The sequence below is a fragment of the Pinus tabuliformis genome, chromosome 8 (genome assembly GCF_031772625.1).
Source record: "Pinus tabuliformis cultivar Carrire ecotype Pingquan chromosome 8, CPIR1, whole genome shotgun sequence".
Taxonomy (NCBI): domain Eukaryota; kingdom Viridiplantae; phylum Streptophyta; class Pinopsida; order Pinales; family Pinaceae; genus Pinus; species Pinus tabuliformis.
In genome coordinates, this window is record NC_142294.1 from 2,029,423,713 (window position 1) to 2,029,440,319 (window position 16,607).

General features: G+C 36.8%; 1 protein-coding gene across 2 annotated transcripts; it reads right to left on the reverse strand.

Annotated features, from left to right (window-relative positions):
- Window positions 1-11,680: 11,680 nt before the first annotated feature.
- Window positions 11,681-16,535, reverse strand: LOC149244586 (uncharacterized). Of its 2 annotated transcripts, none has more exons than XM_089374900.1 (7): window positions 15,881-16,535; window positions 14,786-15,770; window positions 14,437-14,631; window positions 14,059-14,349; window positions 12,631-13,971; window positions 12,402-12,497; window positions 11,681-12,300 (listed from the first exon to the last, which is right to left on the reverse strand). In XM_089374900.1, the coding sequence occupies exons 1-7, from the start codon at window positions 16,369-16,371 to the stop codon at window positions 11,815-11,817; spliced, it is 3,885 nt and encodes a 1,294-aa protein (XP_089231026.1). In that variant the 5' UTR covers window positions 16,372-16,535; the 3' UTR covers window positions 11,681-11,814. The 2 variants fall into 2 exon arrangements, with proteins under 2 accessions (XP_089231026.1, XP_089231027.1); XM_089374901.1 differs by having other exon boundaries at window positions 14,795-15,770; window positions 15,881-16,534.
- Between the last annotated feature and the right edge of the window lie 72 nt (window positions 16,536-16,607).

Consider the following 16,607-nt stretch of genomic DNA (forward strand, 5'->3'; position numbering starts at 1 on the left):
TCCAAGAGGCTTGGTGAATATGTCAGCCACATTTTCATTTGTATTACAATATGATAAGTCAATAATTTTTCTCTTACAAAATGATGTTGTGTCTCAATGTGTTTTGTCCTTGCATGATATATAGGATTGTTTTCCAATCTGATAGTGCTTTGATTGTCACATCTGATTACTGTAGGTGCTTGTTGTGTTTCTCTAACATCTTCAAGTATCCTCCTAAGCCATATTTCTTCATAGGTAGCATTGCATAATGCTTTATATTCAGCTTCAGTGGATGACAATGAAACAGTTGGTTGTTTCTTACTGCTCCATGATATTGGTCCTAAACCAATATTGAACACGTATCCAGTAGTAGATTTCCTATCAACTGGATTTCCAGCCCAGCCAGAATTAGAATAACCTGCCAATTCAACATCAAATTCATCAGTATACATAATACCAAAATTAAGTGTTCCTTTCAGATATCGAAGGACTTTCTTTGCTACTTTCCAATGGCTTTCACAAGGCTTAGCCATGAACTAACTAAGTATGCTGACAGAATATGCTATATCTGGCCTGGTAGTGGTGAGATAATTCAGACTTCCCACCAGTTGACGGTACATAGTTCCATTCACCTCTTTGGTTCCATCATCACTGCACAATTTGACATTCTGTTCTAAAGGAGTAGATGTTGCCTTGCATTCAATCATATTGAATCTTTTAAGGATTTCCCTTGTATATTTGCTTTGTGTGATCAGTGTCTTACCAGGTTCCCTCCAAACTTCAAGACCTAAAAACTAATGCAATTCACCAAGATCCTTCATTTCAAATACATGTGACAACTGATTTTTAATTTCTTCAATCAACTTGCATGCATTTCTTGTTATGATAAGATCATCAACATATACAGATATTAAAGCAACATTCTTGTCTTCATCTTCCTTGATGTATAAGTTAGGATCATTCTTGCTTCTCATAAAAGAAAGAATCAATTTTCACATACCATGATCTTGGTGCTTGTTTCAAGCCATATAAAGCTTTCTTTAACCTGCAAACGAGATGCTCTTGTCCCTGTTTTACAAACCCTTCAGGTTATACTAAATAAACTTCTTCTTTTAACTCACCATTCAAAAATGCAGATTTGACATCTAATTGATGCATTTTCCAATTATATTTTGTAGCTAATGCAATCATGATTCTAATTGTGTTCAACTTAGCTACAGGTGCAAATGTATCTTCATAATCAATTCCCTCCTTTTGTGAATATCCTTTTGCAACCAATCTAGCTTTATGTTTATCAATACTTCCATCAGCATTAAATTTAGATTTATAAAGCCATTTGCATCCTATGGGAACTTTGTTTTTAGGCAATTCTGTTAATTCCCATGTGTCATTCTTCATTATAGAGTTATATTCTTCATTCATTGCATTTCTCCATTCTTCATATTCTTTAGCTTCATCATAGCTTGAAGGTTCTACAACATTCATAACCTGAAACATTAATGCATAATCTTTATACTTTACAGGTACCTGACTTTGACGTGATAACCTTCTTGGAGTTTTACTGCTTTCATCTTTCTTTTGGCTTTGTAGAGTCTCCTCTCCTCTCTTTGGAGTATCATGACTGCTTGATGCTCCTTGCTCTTGATCTTGTACCTGTTCCTGTGCTTTTTCTTGTTCTTGTTCAACACTTGTGTCTAATTTGACATAGTCATCAATATCATGCCACACACTAGTATTATTTATTTTATCACCTTCATTTGTATTCTCATGAAACACCACATCCCTACTTGCAAGCAGTCTATGAGTACTGGGATCAAACAACTTGTATGCTTTCTGATTATCACAATAACCAATAAATATGCACTTAATTGACTTTGCATCAAGTTTTCTTCTTTCATCTTTAGGAATATGAGCATATGCCTTGCAACCAAAAACTCTTAAATGACTCACTTTTGGTTTGTACCCATAAAATGCTTCAAAAGCTGTTTTAAGCTCTAAACTTTTGGTTGGACTCCTATTTTTCAAATAAACAGCAGTATTAATGGCTTTAGCCCAAAAAACATTAGAGATATTTTTACCTTGAAGCATACTACGTGCACATTCAACTAGAGTTTTGTTTTTCCTCTCAGCAACTCCATTTTGCTGAGGTGTATGTGGAACTATAAATTGTTGCTGAATCCCATTGCTTTTACAATATTGATTAAATTCTCTTGATTTGAATTCTCCCCCTTGATTAGATCTCAAAATTTTGATGTAATTACCAGTTTGTTTTTCTACCATATTCTTAAATTCTTTAAAGTACTCAAAAACATCACTCTTCTTTCTAATGAAATAAACCCATGTATATCTATATCTATCATCCACAAAAATAAGAAAATACCATGCTCCACCAATAGATCTAGTTTGCATAGGTCCACATACATCAGTATGAATTAATTCAAGTATTTCCCTTTGCCTTTTTTCTTTATGTATAGGACATTCCTCCCTATGTTGCTTGCTAAGTACACATGCTTCACATTCAACATGATCATTCTTCAAGACAGGAAGCCCTTCAACCATAGTGTTCTTTTGAAGTAGCATTAAATCTTTGTGATTTAGATGTCCATACCTTTGATGCCATAAATCTACTGTTGACATTGTTGTAGATGCCAAAGCTTGATGACTTTTCCTGGTCACATCTAGCTTATACAAGCCTCCAACTCTGGTTCCTGTGGCAATAAATTTGTACTTGTCTTTCACTACACACTGTGATTTAATAAATTACACCTTAAAATCTTGGTCAGTAATCGTGGAAACAGAAATTAAATTCTTTTTGATATCAGGAACATACATCACATTATGAATCTGTTTCTCTTGTCCATTAGGCAAATTCACACTTATTACTCCATAACCTTGAACTTTAAGTGATCTGTTATCTCCTAGGCAAACATATGTTCCATCAATGTTTTCATGATATTCATCAAACCACTCCTTATTACAAGACATATGGAGTGACGCACCAGAATCAATGAACCAAGCATTCTTATCATCATTTTCCACAGACAATGCAGCATCAGAAACAAACAATTTAAGAATTTTAAATCCATCATTGATATCCTTGTCCACAAAATTTCCATTATTCCTTCTGTTTCTTTGCCTAGACTCATTATATTTCCTTTTATAATAATCTTTAGAATGATGCACAGGTTTGCCACAATAATAACACTCATCATTTCTCTTTGGAAATTTAGACTGTATCATACCTTTTTGTTTTGCTTGAAACTTGCCTCCTTTGTTCTTGTCCCATGGCTTGCCTTTGTATGGATATTTGCCCTTGGCCACCAATGCCAAATCTGAACTACTAGAGCCCAAATTAAAGCTCTTCATCCTCTCCTCCTCTTGTAGAAGAATTCCTCTCAATTCATCAAATGAAGGGGGTTTCTCTCTAGCTGCAAGACTTGAAACAAAAATTTGATAATCTTGCACTAAGACATTTAATATGATGGCGACTAAGTTAGTATTAGACACCTTTTCACCAATATCTCCTAACTTATCACTTAAATCTTTGACACGAGATATGAAATTGCTTATACTTTCATTTGCTTCCATTTTTAGAGATAAAAGCTTAGTCTTCAAAAACAAGATTCAGTTTGTATTTGTTGTTTCATACAAACCCTTCAACGTATCCCATGTTTCTTTTGATGTCTTGCAATCTCTAATGTGAGGAATAATGTTGTCCTTTACGAACATACGTAGCAGCACCTTTCCTTTTGTCTCCCTTCTCTCCCAATCTGGATTAAAACCTGCAACAGTGGGTTTGGGCTCATCCCCACTTACTATGGACCACAAATTATTTCCTTTTAAAATAGTCATTAACTTGAATTTCCAATTCACATAACTTTCTCTATCAAGTTTGGTGGATTCATTCATATAATTATCAAGCAATAAATTTGCCATGATAAAAAAAAATAAAAAAAATAAAAAAAAAAAATAAAAAAAAAAAAAAAAAACTTTATCCAATCACCCAAAATAAAATTACTAATTTTTTTTATAAATCCTCAAAAATATGGCTGCCTTTCCTTCTTCCTTTTTTATTTTCACAACACCATATACCTTATTAGCCTTCGTCCACAAAAACGTTATTCCAAAAGTTACATTTCATAGAAAACAAGCTTCATTAAGAGTGGGCTATTCCACGTGGTAAACAAACAAAAGAGCTTGGATATTTAATAAATGTGGAATTATAGCACGACATCTCTTAATTTACCTATAGATGCATTTGACAGCAACCGGGCAGGACCGAAAGCTCTGCAATACAAATTCTTTACAACAGTGCGCTTCTTCAATCATCTATTCAGGCTCCTTTGCAACGGGCTCTATGCCTCTCAATGATGAACACAGTCTTCTCCACAACACAAGTCTCTTCTTAGCTGACTACAGTTTCTCATGGACACATCATATGCGCTTCTTGAATCAAATGCCAAAAGCAGCCACAAATCAACGTGCCTCAGGTCTGCTTCAGATTCACTACAAGCTCACTTCACTCACGACTCAGTCGCCCTCGCTCACGGCTCACAGCTCCTCTGCAACGCAGCAACACACAGCTGCAAAATTGCATGCAAAATAACCAAACAAAACTTCTAAAACTCCCAAGAAACCCTCCAGATGGATTTGCAGTTGCCCAATCAACAGCTAAAAGCACAATTCCAGCGAAACTTTCGCCCCCACTGCATGAGAGAAGGATTTAATTTGCTGGATCGTTCACAATACTTGATCCCTTCTCAAATGTTCCAAAGGTTACCACCACTGTATTTTTCATTCCGAGAGAGACACATGGAGAGGGTCATATTTCATAGCGCTATGAAAGAGATGGGTAGGGTTTATTGAGTTAGGTAGGTAGTTAGATAGTAGTTATTTAGGTAGTTAGGTAGTGGATCTAATGGTCTAAAACATTTTAATCATCTAACATTTGATCTGATGGTGCATAAGGGTACACAGTAGCAGCTGAGAGAGTTGTTTTCAGAGGGGAATGCCTTACAGCGTAATTAAAATATGATATAAATGTGTAATGTTTAATATCTATATCACTATGCAGTATTTAATGTTACAATAAATTTTAATTAATATTAAATTAAACATGCTATATATCACCTATTAGAAATTGAGAGATGAGTAGAGAGAGATTGCACAACACAACACAAATCACACTATGAGCTTATTCATCACAATAGTTACATATATATAGGATATAACGCACATCTAGATCATCAATACCCATAAGCTGTTGGAAACCAGACGTAATTCCAACTACCCGCCACCAATCATCAGTTTCTAGACTGATGCCTAGGGACTCACAATGACAACTACACATGGCATGGAAGCATTACTTCCAACACCCTCCCTTAATGCTTACATGGAAAATAACCAAAACACATATACCAACAATATGATATATGTCTCACTGGTCTTCATCAACGTTCACATCCACTCTGGAATCTCGCAAACATTACTCTTTCTTCACCACCACGTCTTCGAGCTGTCACTTAACCTCCATTTAAAACATAACCGCCTCTGACCATCGTTGATGAACTTTGTACAATTGACGCTTCTCGACCTCCCGAAGAACAATCTCAATACTAAACCACCCTATGGATCAACTCTCATCTATCAAAATGCATTGAACTACACTTTTGATAGGTGTATAGGTGAGTTATCTAGGTACTAAGTGTATCCAATAGTCAATTATACCACTGGCCATTTTTTACAAATACACTTACATACATATCAAGAAAACTTGTAACTAATGTTCTTAAAGCACCAAAGAACGACAAGACCCATTAGCATATAACAGACTCAACATAACCAAGTCAATGATGTGTTCTTTCGGCACCGAAGAATATTGAGAACCATCAATTTGAAAGATTATTTTCTCTTCATTAATTAGTTTTATATGATTTCAATAAAATCATGCTAACTTTACATATCAAACCCTAAAACAGAACCAAAACAAACCCTAAAACATATACAAGACCATCATTGCCACACTAGAAAATTTTAATTCCACGCTTGAGAGCTGCATGATATCTGAGCATTGATTCCAATCAACATGGGACAAATACACACAAAAATCAACTCCTTGAAACAATACCACGCTTGGCTCCAAGCTCCATGACATTGGCTTCAAAACTTCAACACGCGCACAGGTTGAGTCCAAGTCTCACCGTGCAGCGTGTCCTCGTAGCGGCATAAATTGTAGACTCCCCAGATCCAATCGTCTCATTCTCGGATCCCTCATTACTCTCCTCCATCTCACATTGAACACAACGTTTCTCCAAGCCTTTGACTTTTCTAATGAACACAGTTTGAAGAAAATATGCCGATCTGGAGAGAGGCTAGTGAAATAGCAGCTTTCATTCGACATGGAAACTCCTCCTCAGACCTGAGGTCGTGATGTTGATTTTCATTTCCAAGCGCAGACGTGGATCTTCATACAATAAGCCAATCAAGGGTTAGCACTAATTCTTCCTATCGGGCTTGGCATCTAACATCATTAGCCTGGCGGCACTCCAATAGCTATGCGATGGACTATGGCCCCCACAACTTGGAACTTATGTGCAGACACCTGCGTGAGGGTTTATTGCCTTGGAATATCGAGCACAGCCTTGTATAGCTTCTCGGCCTTCCCAATCCCCTGTGTCAAACAGACACCTGCGTCCTTGGGTAGAATTGAAGAGCATTTACAATAGTGGAATACGTCGGACACCTTTGCTTCTACAACAACGATTCGATCTCGCAACCTTTTGATTCATTGCAAATTTGACTATTCAATGACACAACATGGCCTTCTCTCTTGCGCAGACCTTTTGATTCATTGCATATTTGACTATTCAATGACACAACATGGCCTTCTCTCTTGCGCAGACCAGGGGTTAAATTTGACGCTGACGCCCGTCTGCCCGTATTTTGCAATTTTAGCCGTAAAATACGTTTTAATTTAAAACCTCCACGTCATGGTTAACTTGCCATTCAATTTCAAAAACGTCATATTGACGGGCAGGTTTAAAAATTAAAAGTTTAAAAAAAAAATTATAATTTTTTTTATATATATTTAATATGGTGTGAATAGTAAAGTTAGAAATTTATAATCTTCAGAGTCCAGACTCGCGCGGGGGCAACTTGCAGTCGTACTCACTCCCTTGAATTCACAAAAACATGATCATCCACATGCTTACTAAATCCTCACGCCAAGATTTTGTATTCAATTCGCATTCAATTCACAATCGAGTTTATCGCTTGAGCATTTACAATGAAACTTACCACAGGCTCCGAGTAGATATCTTTTCATTCTAGTTGACTTGGTTGTGTAGGAATTCATCAGGTGTTTGGAGTTTATCGCTTGAGCATTTACAATGAAACTTACCACAGGCTCCGAGTAGATATCTTTTCATTCTAGTTGACTTGGTTGTGTAGGAATTCATCAGGTGAAAGAAACAGTGGAGAATTTCCTTAAAACTTGGTTGCGCTGGAATTCCGGAACCAAACAATCAGTCATATAATAAAAGAGATGTCACTGATGGTGACGGTTTTTGGCAGAAAAGAAAAACGACTGTGCTACAGCTTTCCTGGCATCGAATTTCCTTGTCATGTCATCGGGACTGCGCGGTACTGCCAAGAGGGATAACCTATGAATAAATATTTTCAGATCTTTCTACAAAATGGATTTCCCATGCTTACAAAATATTTTGGGAATTTCCCAGAGATCTTTCTACAAAATGGGTTTCCAAGTTCCAACGCTTAAAATATTTTGGGAATTTCCCAGGTTTTCTTCATATTTCCACGGCGTTTAAACGAAAAACTTCGGGTAAGCGTGCTCAGTTGCCGCTGACAATGAAAAGTCCCAGCTCTCAGTTGGATTTTCATTAAAAAAATACAACTTTTGGAATGTATGCCAGGGCCCGAGTCGTCAACTATACAGATACTTTTGTGCCAGCGACGCTACACAGAATTAAAACCAACATCAACCCCAACAGCATTCGCGTTTTCGTCGTGTCGGTAGATTTTTGTTGAGTTTTCAGAGTCTGTCATCAGTTTATATACATCTCCGTGGCGGAAGAGCAGTGCCCAACTTAAATTTTGCGTTGCCAGGTTTTTGAAATCCCTCCCTCTCTCTGTACAAATAAAAACTACATTGTTATAGTTGGTAATTTCTTGAAGTGATTCATGGATGATATAATTGTATGGTGTCAAATTTTACATAATATTGAGTAAACAAATTAGGAATTCAAATGTGAATTAGTAGAAGACATAAATTGAGAAGAAAAAATTACAAACTAAGCACAATATCATAAAATGGCCAGCCTATCGATAAAACATCCAGAAATTGATATAGGTGATAAAACTTACATTGGATAAAACCTAGTTGAGAACTTAATCAGTTTCTGACCTCCCGGGGTGCCTCTAAACAAAATATTGACAAAAACCTGAACCACTATTATGAGACTCGATTGCTGAGGTTGAAAGCTCTGATCTCTGTGCGAACTCCACCGAATAGCCGGAGTTGTGTGTATCGGGCCGCTTGCATTTCTGTCAAAGTTCTATGCTATTAACTACCGCCACACTCCTTAGTGGGCACTTCATTCTATTCAATTTAGGAGTGTGGGAGAATCAACAAATTCACCAGTTACAACAGTCACTTGAAAATTGACTGCCCTTTGTGCAGTCCGGTCCAAGTTCTGTCCATATATTTGACTGTTGGGTTTCGTATTGAATGAATGTTTGAGTATTGGGTTTTGTATTGGAAAGTGGGTATCACAGGATTTTGCTATGATTGAATTTTGAGTAAAGGGTTTACACCCATGAATTTTGTGTAGTAAGTCTTTTATATGTTTGAAATTTAAGTAGAGTTTGATGCATTGAATCCATTGGTCTTTAGTGGGATATTAAAGCAGCTGAATTCTGAGTAGTGGGTTATGTAAAAAATTGAGCTTTGTTTTGTATTTGTTGTAAAAAATTGGATTGGACTTTTATATGTTTTTGAAATTTCAGTAGAGCTTGATGCATTGAATCCATTTGTCTTTAGTGGGATATTAAAGCAGCTGAGTAGTGGGTTATGTAAAAAATTGAGCTTTGTTTTGTATTTATTGTAAAAAATTGGACTAGACTTTTATATGTTTGAAATTTCAGTAGAGCTTGATACACTGAATCCATTTGTCTTTAGTGGGATATTAAACCCACTGAATTCTAAGTAGTGGGTTATTTAAAAAATTGAGCTTTGTTTTGTGTTTGTTGTAAAAAATTGCACTGACTTTCAACAGTGGTTTGTGAGTAAATAGCATTAGACTATTGGGTTTTGTCCGAAATGAGGTTGAACACAACTTCTTGTCTGCAAAGTCAGTTGTTGGGGAAGCCACCAAAAGGGTTGTTGTATCCAACTCAGAAATTATGCACATTATGTTTTTGGTTGAAAATTATTTCACAACTATTGTTCTTTTATTGTACAATTTGAAATTAGATAAAACTTGTACAAATAAATTTTAAAAGTCATATGATGAGCAGTTTAAAAATAAAAACGTCATAAAAAAATTCCTTGACGGGTAGAGTCACCCGTCAAATTTAACCCCTGGCGCAGACCATTGATATGGTGGGACGCCACTGCAACGTGTCATCAACTCATAGGACGCACCAGTTCAATTTTAAAAAAAACAAGTCGTTGTTTTCTCCATATGCAGAGAGGAGCCTCCTTACCTTTTTTGTGTCGGTTATCGTATGCCAATAGCTCATGACAAAACTGGGCCGTTTCTTCACAGTGGATTTGTTTCACCTCCCGAATGTCGGCTGAGATCTGCAGAGCACTCGTCGTTTATCGCATACAAGTCTATACTACGCAGCTGCTCTTCAAAATCCGTTATGCACCAGCACTCAGCCATACACATTATCCCTTGCAGATCCAAGCTATACACGCAGACACACTACCCTTTAACGACTTAGATCAACACACAAAAATAAAATTTAATACGATAAAATAATTCTTCACCAAGTTCAAGGCTTTGCTTCTTCGAGTCCACATGTGGGATTGATATGAAAGAGGAACAACTAATCTTTAGTGTTCCATTTTTGTGTCTTCTTTCTATACTACTAAACTATCAATGGGAAAAACTTAGAAGATGCCTTCATAAAATCTCTCATTTAAGAGCAAGACAAACTCACCAATGTGGAGGCTCTCAAACATTCCAATACCCATACACTTATAATACAAGGAAGCATTATATGCTCTTCTTAGTTAGATGGGTGGATAACATTTAAAGTTTTGTAGTGGTTGTTATCTAAGTTAATTTATGAATATTGTATATACAAATAAATAAATATACATGTTTGCAATACATGCAACTAAATGATGAAGATTATTTTATTTTATCTAAAATAAAGATTATTTAAATAAAATAAAAACTTCCTTATAAAGTTTCAAATGTTGAATTTTTGGAAGACCTCGCACTTTCAAAATTATTAATAAATAAAATTAAAAAATATTAACAAAAACCATTTAAAACTTTTGGTTTATAAAATATGAAATTAAATCTCAAACTAAAAAATTAATATTTTAACTTTTAAATAAATTTATATTAAAATTTTCAAAATTAAATATTTTGAAAACATTTCCACCCACAATATTCAGCGAAATGAATTTATTTATAATTAAAATAAAACATTTTTATCAACAATATCTAATGTAATTCTTTCATAAGGGTTTAAAAAATAATAATAATTTATAAAATAATTACATAAGGGTTTAAAAAATAATAATAATTTATAAAATAATTAAATTAGTTAATATTTTGAAAACATTTCCACCCACAATATTCAGGGCAATGCATGTATTTATAATTAAAATATTTTTTTTTTATCAACAATACCTAATGTAATTCTTTCATAAAGGTTTAAAAAATAATAATAATTTATAAAGTAATTAAATTAGTTTAGTGATGTCAAGAAATGTAATATTTGAATAAAAGAAAATTAATATAATTTGTTTTAAAAAAGTTTAAATATAATGATTATTTTTTTTAAATAGTAGGAAAATGTCACATATCTTAAATGTCAAATTAGTAAAAGACATTTATCACTTGATGTTATCTGTAAATAAAACTGACTCATTACTGTTATTCAAGAAAACAAGTTTTTTTTTTAAATAGTAGGAAAATGTGTCATATCTTAATTGTCAAATTAGTAATAGACATTTATCACTTGATGTTATCTGTGAATACAAACTAATTCATCACTGTTATTCAAGGAAAACAAGCCACCTAAGATTACAGGTTAATGGTTTTCACTTAAAATTATATGTTAATGGTTTCTACCTAAAATTACCTTTTAATGATCCATAAAAAGACAAACCCTCCAAATCTTAGATCATTAACTTATTTTCCTAAGTCCAAAAAATATAAACTAAAAACCAACTCTTAACCAAATAACAACTCTTCCCAATAAATACAATTTTATAACATAATATAATCTAAGTCCAAAAAATATAAACTAAAAACCAACTCTTAACCAAATAACAACTCTTCCCAATAAATACAATTTTATAACATAATATAATATAATAGCCGATCTTTAAAAAAAGACGACAGAGGATAATACAATACAATGACAATTAATTGAGGTGACAAAGAAACAAACCTACTCAATATAAAAAGTTCATTTAAAAAAGCACAAAATTAAAAAAATAAAATATATTTACAGATCCTTCTCAATGGAATCAAGTTTTCCTTCCTGACCCGTTAATATTTTGAAAACATTTCAATCAGCAATATTTATCACCTGTGATCCCTATCAGTACCCAAACGGAAGGTTTTTCTTTTATGACAATGCCATTATGATTTCTCTGCAAACTTGTGAAACCTTTGTGTCCTTATCGACCATCATAATCCATCCCCTTCCCACATCGTCACAGTTTGAGCAGCGACGAGATACACAGATGTTGTTATACCCTTTGTCATCACTGAACACATTAGACTCTTCTGTCCACATTAATATATTAAAGTATAATTCACTACCGTCATTACCGACGCCGAATCTGGGGTGTTCAACTACCATTTCGAATTCATCAACTGACACACCATCATCACTCGCTTCAAATCTTACAACAAACAAATCCTGACGCCCAGGAAATATTATATTACCATACCGGGTGGGAGGTTGAACGGTGAGAAAGCACATCAACGTAGCACCGTACGACGGGAGTTCTTCCATCTTCGTATGAAACTCAGATGAACGTACAGCAGAGTCAACATCCACCACTCTGAGGTTAAATTTCTCCGCAATGGAATATATTCGTCGCGTGACCTGCACAAATTTGAGAAGTTCATTTCAATTGATAAATTATACAATTCAATGTATCGATTTATTGCTTGAAAGATTAACTCCCCTCTCGGAAAATTAAATACCTCACAAACTTCTGGGTGCAGAGGAGGAAAAGTTGATGAATTCCGTACTGTTCCACTCAAGAAGGCCGTTGATAGATTTTCATGAGAAGTCGATGCCTGCACACATTTCCCAAATCCGTTTAGCACAACTATAACGCAGTCTTGTTAAACTGGCCACTACAATAAGATTACACATCCACCGATAACAGAACACGACTAACCATGAATGAATACGCTGTGTAATACTAACCAAAAAATTGCAAATGTCATTCCAGAGAGCACGAGTGTCTGTTGAAACGCGGAGACATTTCAACTGATCCCGTTGACTCAGTCCCTGTATGCTCTTCAGCTCCCAACACGCCTCCGCTTGAATCTCCTCCAACGATGTCAGACCTTCTACATTCAAGGTTTCCAACACAGAGCATCGATTTGCGTTGAGGACTTTGAGGTCTACCAGCTTTGAAAGGTTTGTTATTGTCTTCAATAGCGAACACCCTTGCAGGTTTAATCTTACTAATGTCGATGGCAAGTTTTGAACCTCCTCTAGACGCCAATTTCCTGAAAGATCAAGAGTTTCAAGGCTGGGTAAAACATGTCCAGGAATATGTATCTTGGTTATCTTCGTGCCACTCAAAGTGAAATCTCTTAAAACTGTGCCAACCTGCATGGTCCCCTTTTTAAAACTAAATATTTTGATCGGACAATCCCTTATAACCAAAACTTCCATATTCGGCCCTCCAATTTCCGTCCATAAAACATGCTCTTGACCTTCTAAAAGTATCAAAACCAACTCTTTCAACTCTTTTAATCGTCTCAAATCACCCAGAGACTGTCGTAACTCTGTCCTCAAATCGTCCAGAGAATGACATAGCTTTGTCCCCTTTAAATCATCTATTCGGCCACAAGAACCTGTAGCTTTTGGCAATTCCCCCATTCTAAGTATTTGTAACTTTTCCGGTAGTTTCAATTTCATGGGCAATTTTAAATCAGTAGATAGTATATTCAAGTATCTTAAAGACTTTTGATTTTCGATTCCCGCCGGCAAATATTTCAACTTGTGACAACCTTTGAAATCGACATACTCAAGTGATGACATATTTCCCAAGAAGTCTATGGGGATGGAGAGATTTTTGCAGTTTCGCAAAGCGAGAAATTGGAGATGCATCAATTCAGAGAAGGAATAGGGCAGTTGGGTTAGATTATTGCAGCCGGATAGATCTAAATGTCTGAGGCTTTTGAGTTCCCCAAACCCAATGGGGAGCGATTGTAGAAATGTGATATTCTTCAACACAATCTTGCTCGGATTTTTTATGCTGGTTCCCATCCATTCCAGAAAGCGGAAAAAATAAGATGCCGTCAAGCCTTCCCTGCTGCAATTTGAGACCATCGCAGAATCGTTAAGATCAAGGCTGCTGCTAGAGGTACTCGCCCCTGACTTAACCCGATTGTTCCTTCGGGGCATCTGACGAGCACGTCCCCGACTTAACCGTTGACTACGATGCGTGCCCGTCAGATGCGCAGAAGGGTTAAAGATGGGCCTTGGATGTGTGTCTGTCACATCAATATTCAGCACACTCAAGTTCCGAGGAGGCTGCAAATGTTAATGCACATAATGTGTTTAATACAATGTGTGACGAATTTCACGACAAAATACTCAGCAAACTATGGATGTACTTACCATATTAAATCTTTGGAAGAACTGCTCGAGGTCCCCATGTCCCTCAAGTTCCAAAACTCTCAAGTTTCTCAGTGAAACGGTATCAGGAAAATAGATGGAGCTGAAACTGCGCAGGCGAAGCCACACCAAATCTCCCGACATATCCCACATACGGAAAAGTGTCGACAAATCTATGGGGACCTCAACTACAAAGAGGCGTACACCTACACCTTTAATGTAATTCGTGCAATCTGGCAAATGCTCACCTTTTGGTGTCCGAATCCCTCGTATCAAACAGGAATCGGCTCCGCCCTAACAAACGCATTTCAGGGAGTTCAATTAAACGCCCGTTTGTAATGAATCGTTTCATAAAAATAAGAGAAAATATGCTTTGCTTACTTGTAACTTCAACATCAATTCCTCTACATCTTTCGAGCAGCCGAGCCGTAGTGTGTTACGCGTTGGGAGCACACCAAACTCTTCCCTGGCGATATGTCTGGCCAACTGCCTGATATGCTCATGCATTGTAATTTTCTCCGTCTTTGGTAGGTGGACATAATCGTAGATACGGTCTGAATGGGAGACTGTATAGTCCTGGGAAGATTGAATCCATCAATTTCAATTGAAGGAAAAAGAAAAGAAGGAAAAAAATAAAGGAAAAAAATTCAATCCAAGGAAGAAAAGAAGTTAGGGTGTATAAGATCCCACTGGGAAAAATAAAAACAAAAAATACAGAGATAATTCTTACCACCCATACCATTTCATCATCTTGGACCGCATCATAAAACTCGACCAGGAATTTTTGACGGAGATTTTCAAGGCAATCACAGACATCTGTGTAACCTAGGCCCTCAAGTACTCCAACTGCGACTTCTTTTTCCTCTCCCACCAAGAAACAACCGATGTCCAAAAATATCTCCTTCTCTTCACTATTCAGAGCCTCGTAACTCACTTTTAAAGTGTCCACTATATCCTCTGGCAGTCTTCTTGATAACCTTTCCAACTGCCGTTTCCAATACTTTTCCTCATAGCGGCCAAGGAACAGCCCGCCCAAAACTTGTAAGGATAATGGCAACCCACCACAAATTTTCAAAACCTCCGCAACCAAACATTCGAATCCTTCATATGGTTCGGATTGATCGAACGCATGCCGGCAGAAAAGCTCCTGAGCATGCTCTGTCTGCAATGGCTTCAGATTATACACTACAGTTTTTGGAGAGGAGCGTCTGAGTAAATCTTGATCACGAGAAGTGATCAAAATCAAACTACCCGATCCCACAACATCAGTGACTAGTAGATTACTTATTTGCGTGATATGATCCACGTCATCCAAAACAATCAGAACTTGGAGTCCTCGGAGACGATCGCGAAAAATACCTTTCCCATGTCTGGTATCTTCAACATGGAAATCACAACCCAGCAGATCCCGAAGGAGCTTCCGCTGCAAAGATGATAAATCCTTTTTCCTGACGTCGGACAAAAAACAAAACCTAGTAAAAGCCGAACGTTTCAGGTTGTAGAGATGTGTGACCAGAGTTGACTTGCCTACTCCGGCCATTCCTGCAATCCCCACAATAACTGTGCCATTTAACTCCCTCTGTTTCTTAATTTCATCATCTATTTCCCTCACAGCTGGATCGAGTCCAACTAGGTATTTACCCACTTCCAATGGTTCCCAATTTACCCCTTTTAACACAGCTTTGACAATCTCCTCCAAAACCTCTCCATAGTCACTGCAAAGCAACAAACACGTACATGCAGTCATAATGATCAGAATTACTGGAAGGAAGGAAGAAACGACTTCGAGAAATCAAAGATTTGTAATAAAGCTGAATGTATTCACCTTTCATTAGTTTTGAAGAGAAGGCCAGAAATCTCTGAGGCTTTGTTGAGGGCCGCCTTCCATTTCTTGATGTCTTCTATGCCGACTCTGCCTTTCAGTTGGTGTTCTTCAAAGGTTTTCCTATAACATCCCCTCTCGCTGTCAATGTAACGAAGGTCTGTGGGCTCAACGTCATAAAACACAGGAATGATCTTCCTGTTGCATCTCAAGATCCAACACAATTCATCCAAACACCAACGCGATTCAGCATAGCGCTTGCTGAAAATGGCAATATGTACTGACGCACTCTCAATGGCTCCGAGAATTGCAGGGGAGAGAGCATCTCCGGTTTGGAGTTCCTTTTGATCGAGAAAGACGCGGAACCCATAAGATTTGAGGCGACAGTAGATGAGGCTAGCCAAAGTCTTCTTAACATCAGGACCCCTGTGACTTATAAAAACGTGGTATGTTGCTGATGATACTGGCGCTGGCTCTGTGGCAACCGACTCCATTGGATTTTGCAGATGGTATAGTAGGCTATCAGATTGAAAGGAAGATGATATAAACGAAAGACGTGGCAAGGAGAGGAGATAAATTCATATTGATGTCCAGGATCTAATCAAGGTATAAATAAGGAGAAGCTTTTCCCAAATTAACTTGGTGGTACTCCTAAAACAGCTTTACAGAACCGCTCTCCCCAGTGCGCACCTTCTCACCGACAGTCACCACTGCCCTGTCATTCACTTTA

Bases quoted from the DNA above. Each gene is read 5' to 3' on its own strand.
- LOC149244586 (XM_089374900.1), bottom strand. From the start codon at position 16,371: ATGGAGTCGGTTGCCACAGAGCCAGCGCCAGTATCATCAGCAACATAC. The intron at 15,771-15,880 runs GTGAATACATTC...GTTGCTTTGCAG, and splicing joins CTCTTCAAAACTAATGAAAG to TGACTATGGAGAGGTTTTGG. The intron at 12,301-12,401 runs GTATTTAATTTT...AAATTTGTGCAG, and splicing joins TGCACCCAGAAGTTTGTGAG to GTCACGCGACGAATATATTC.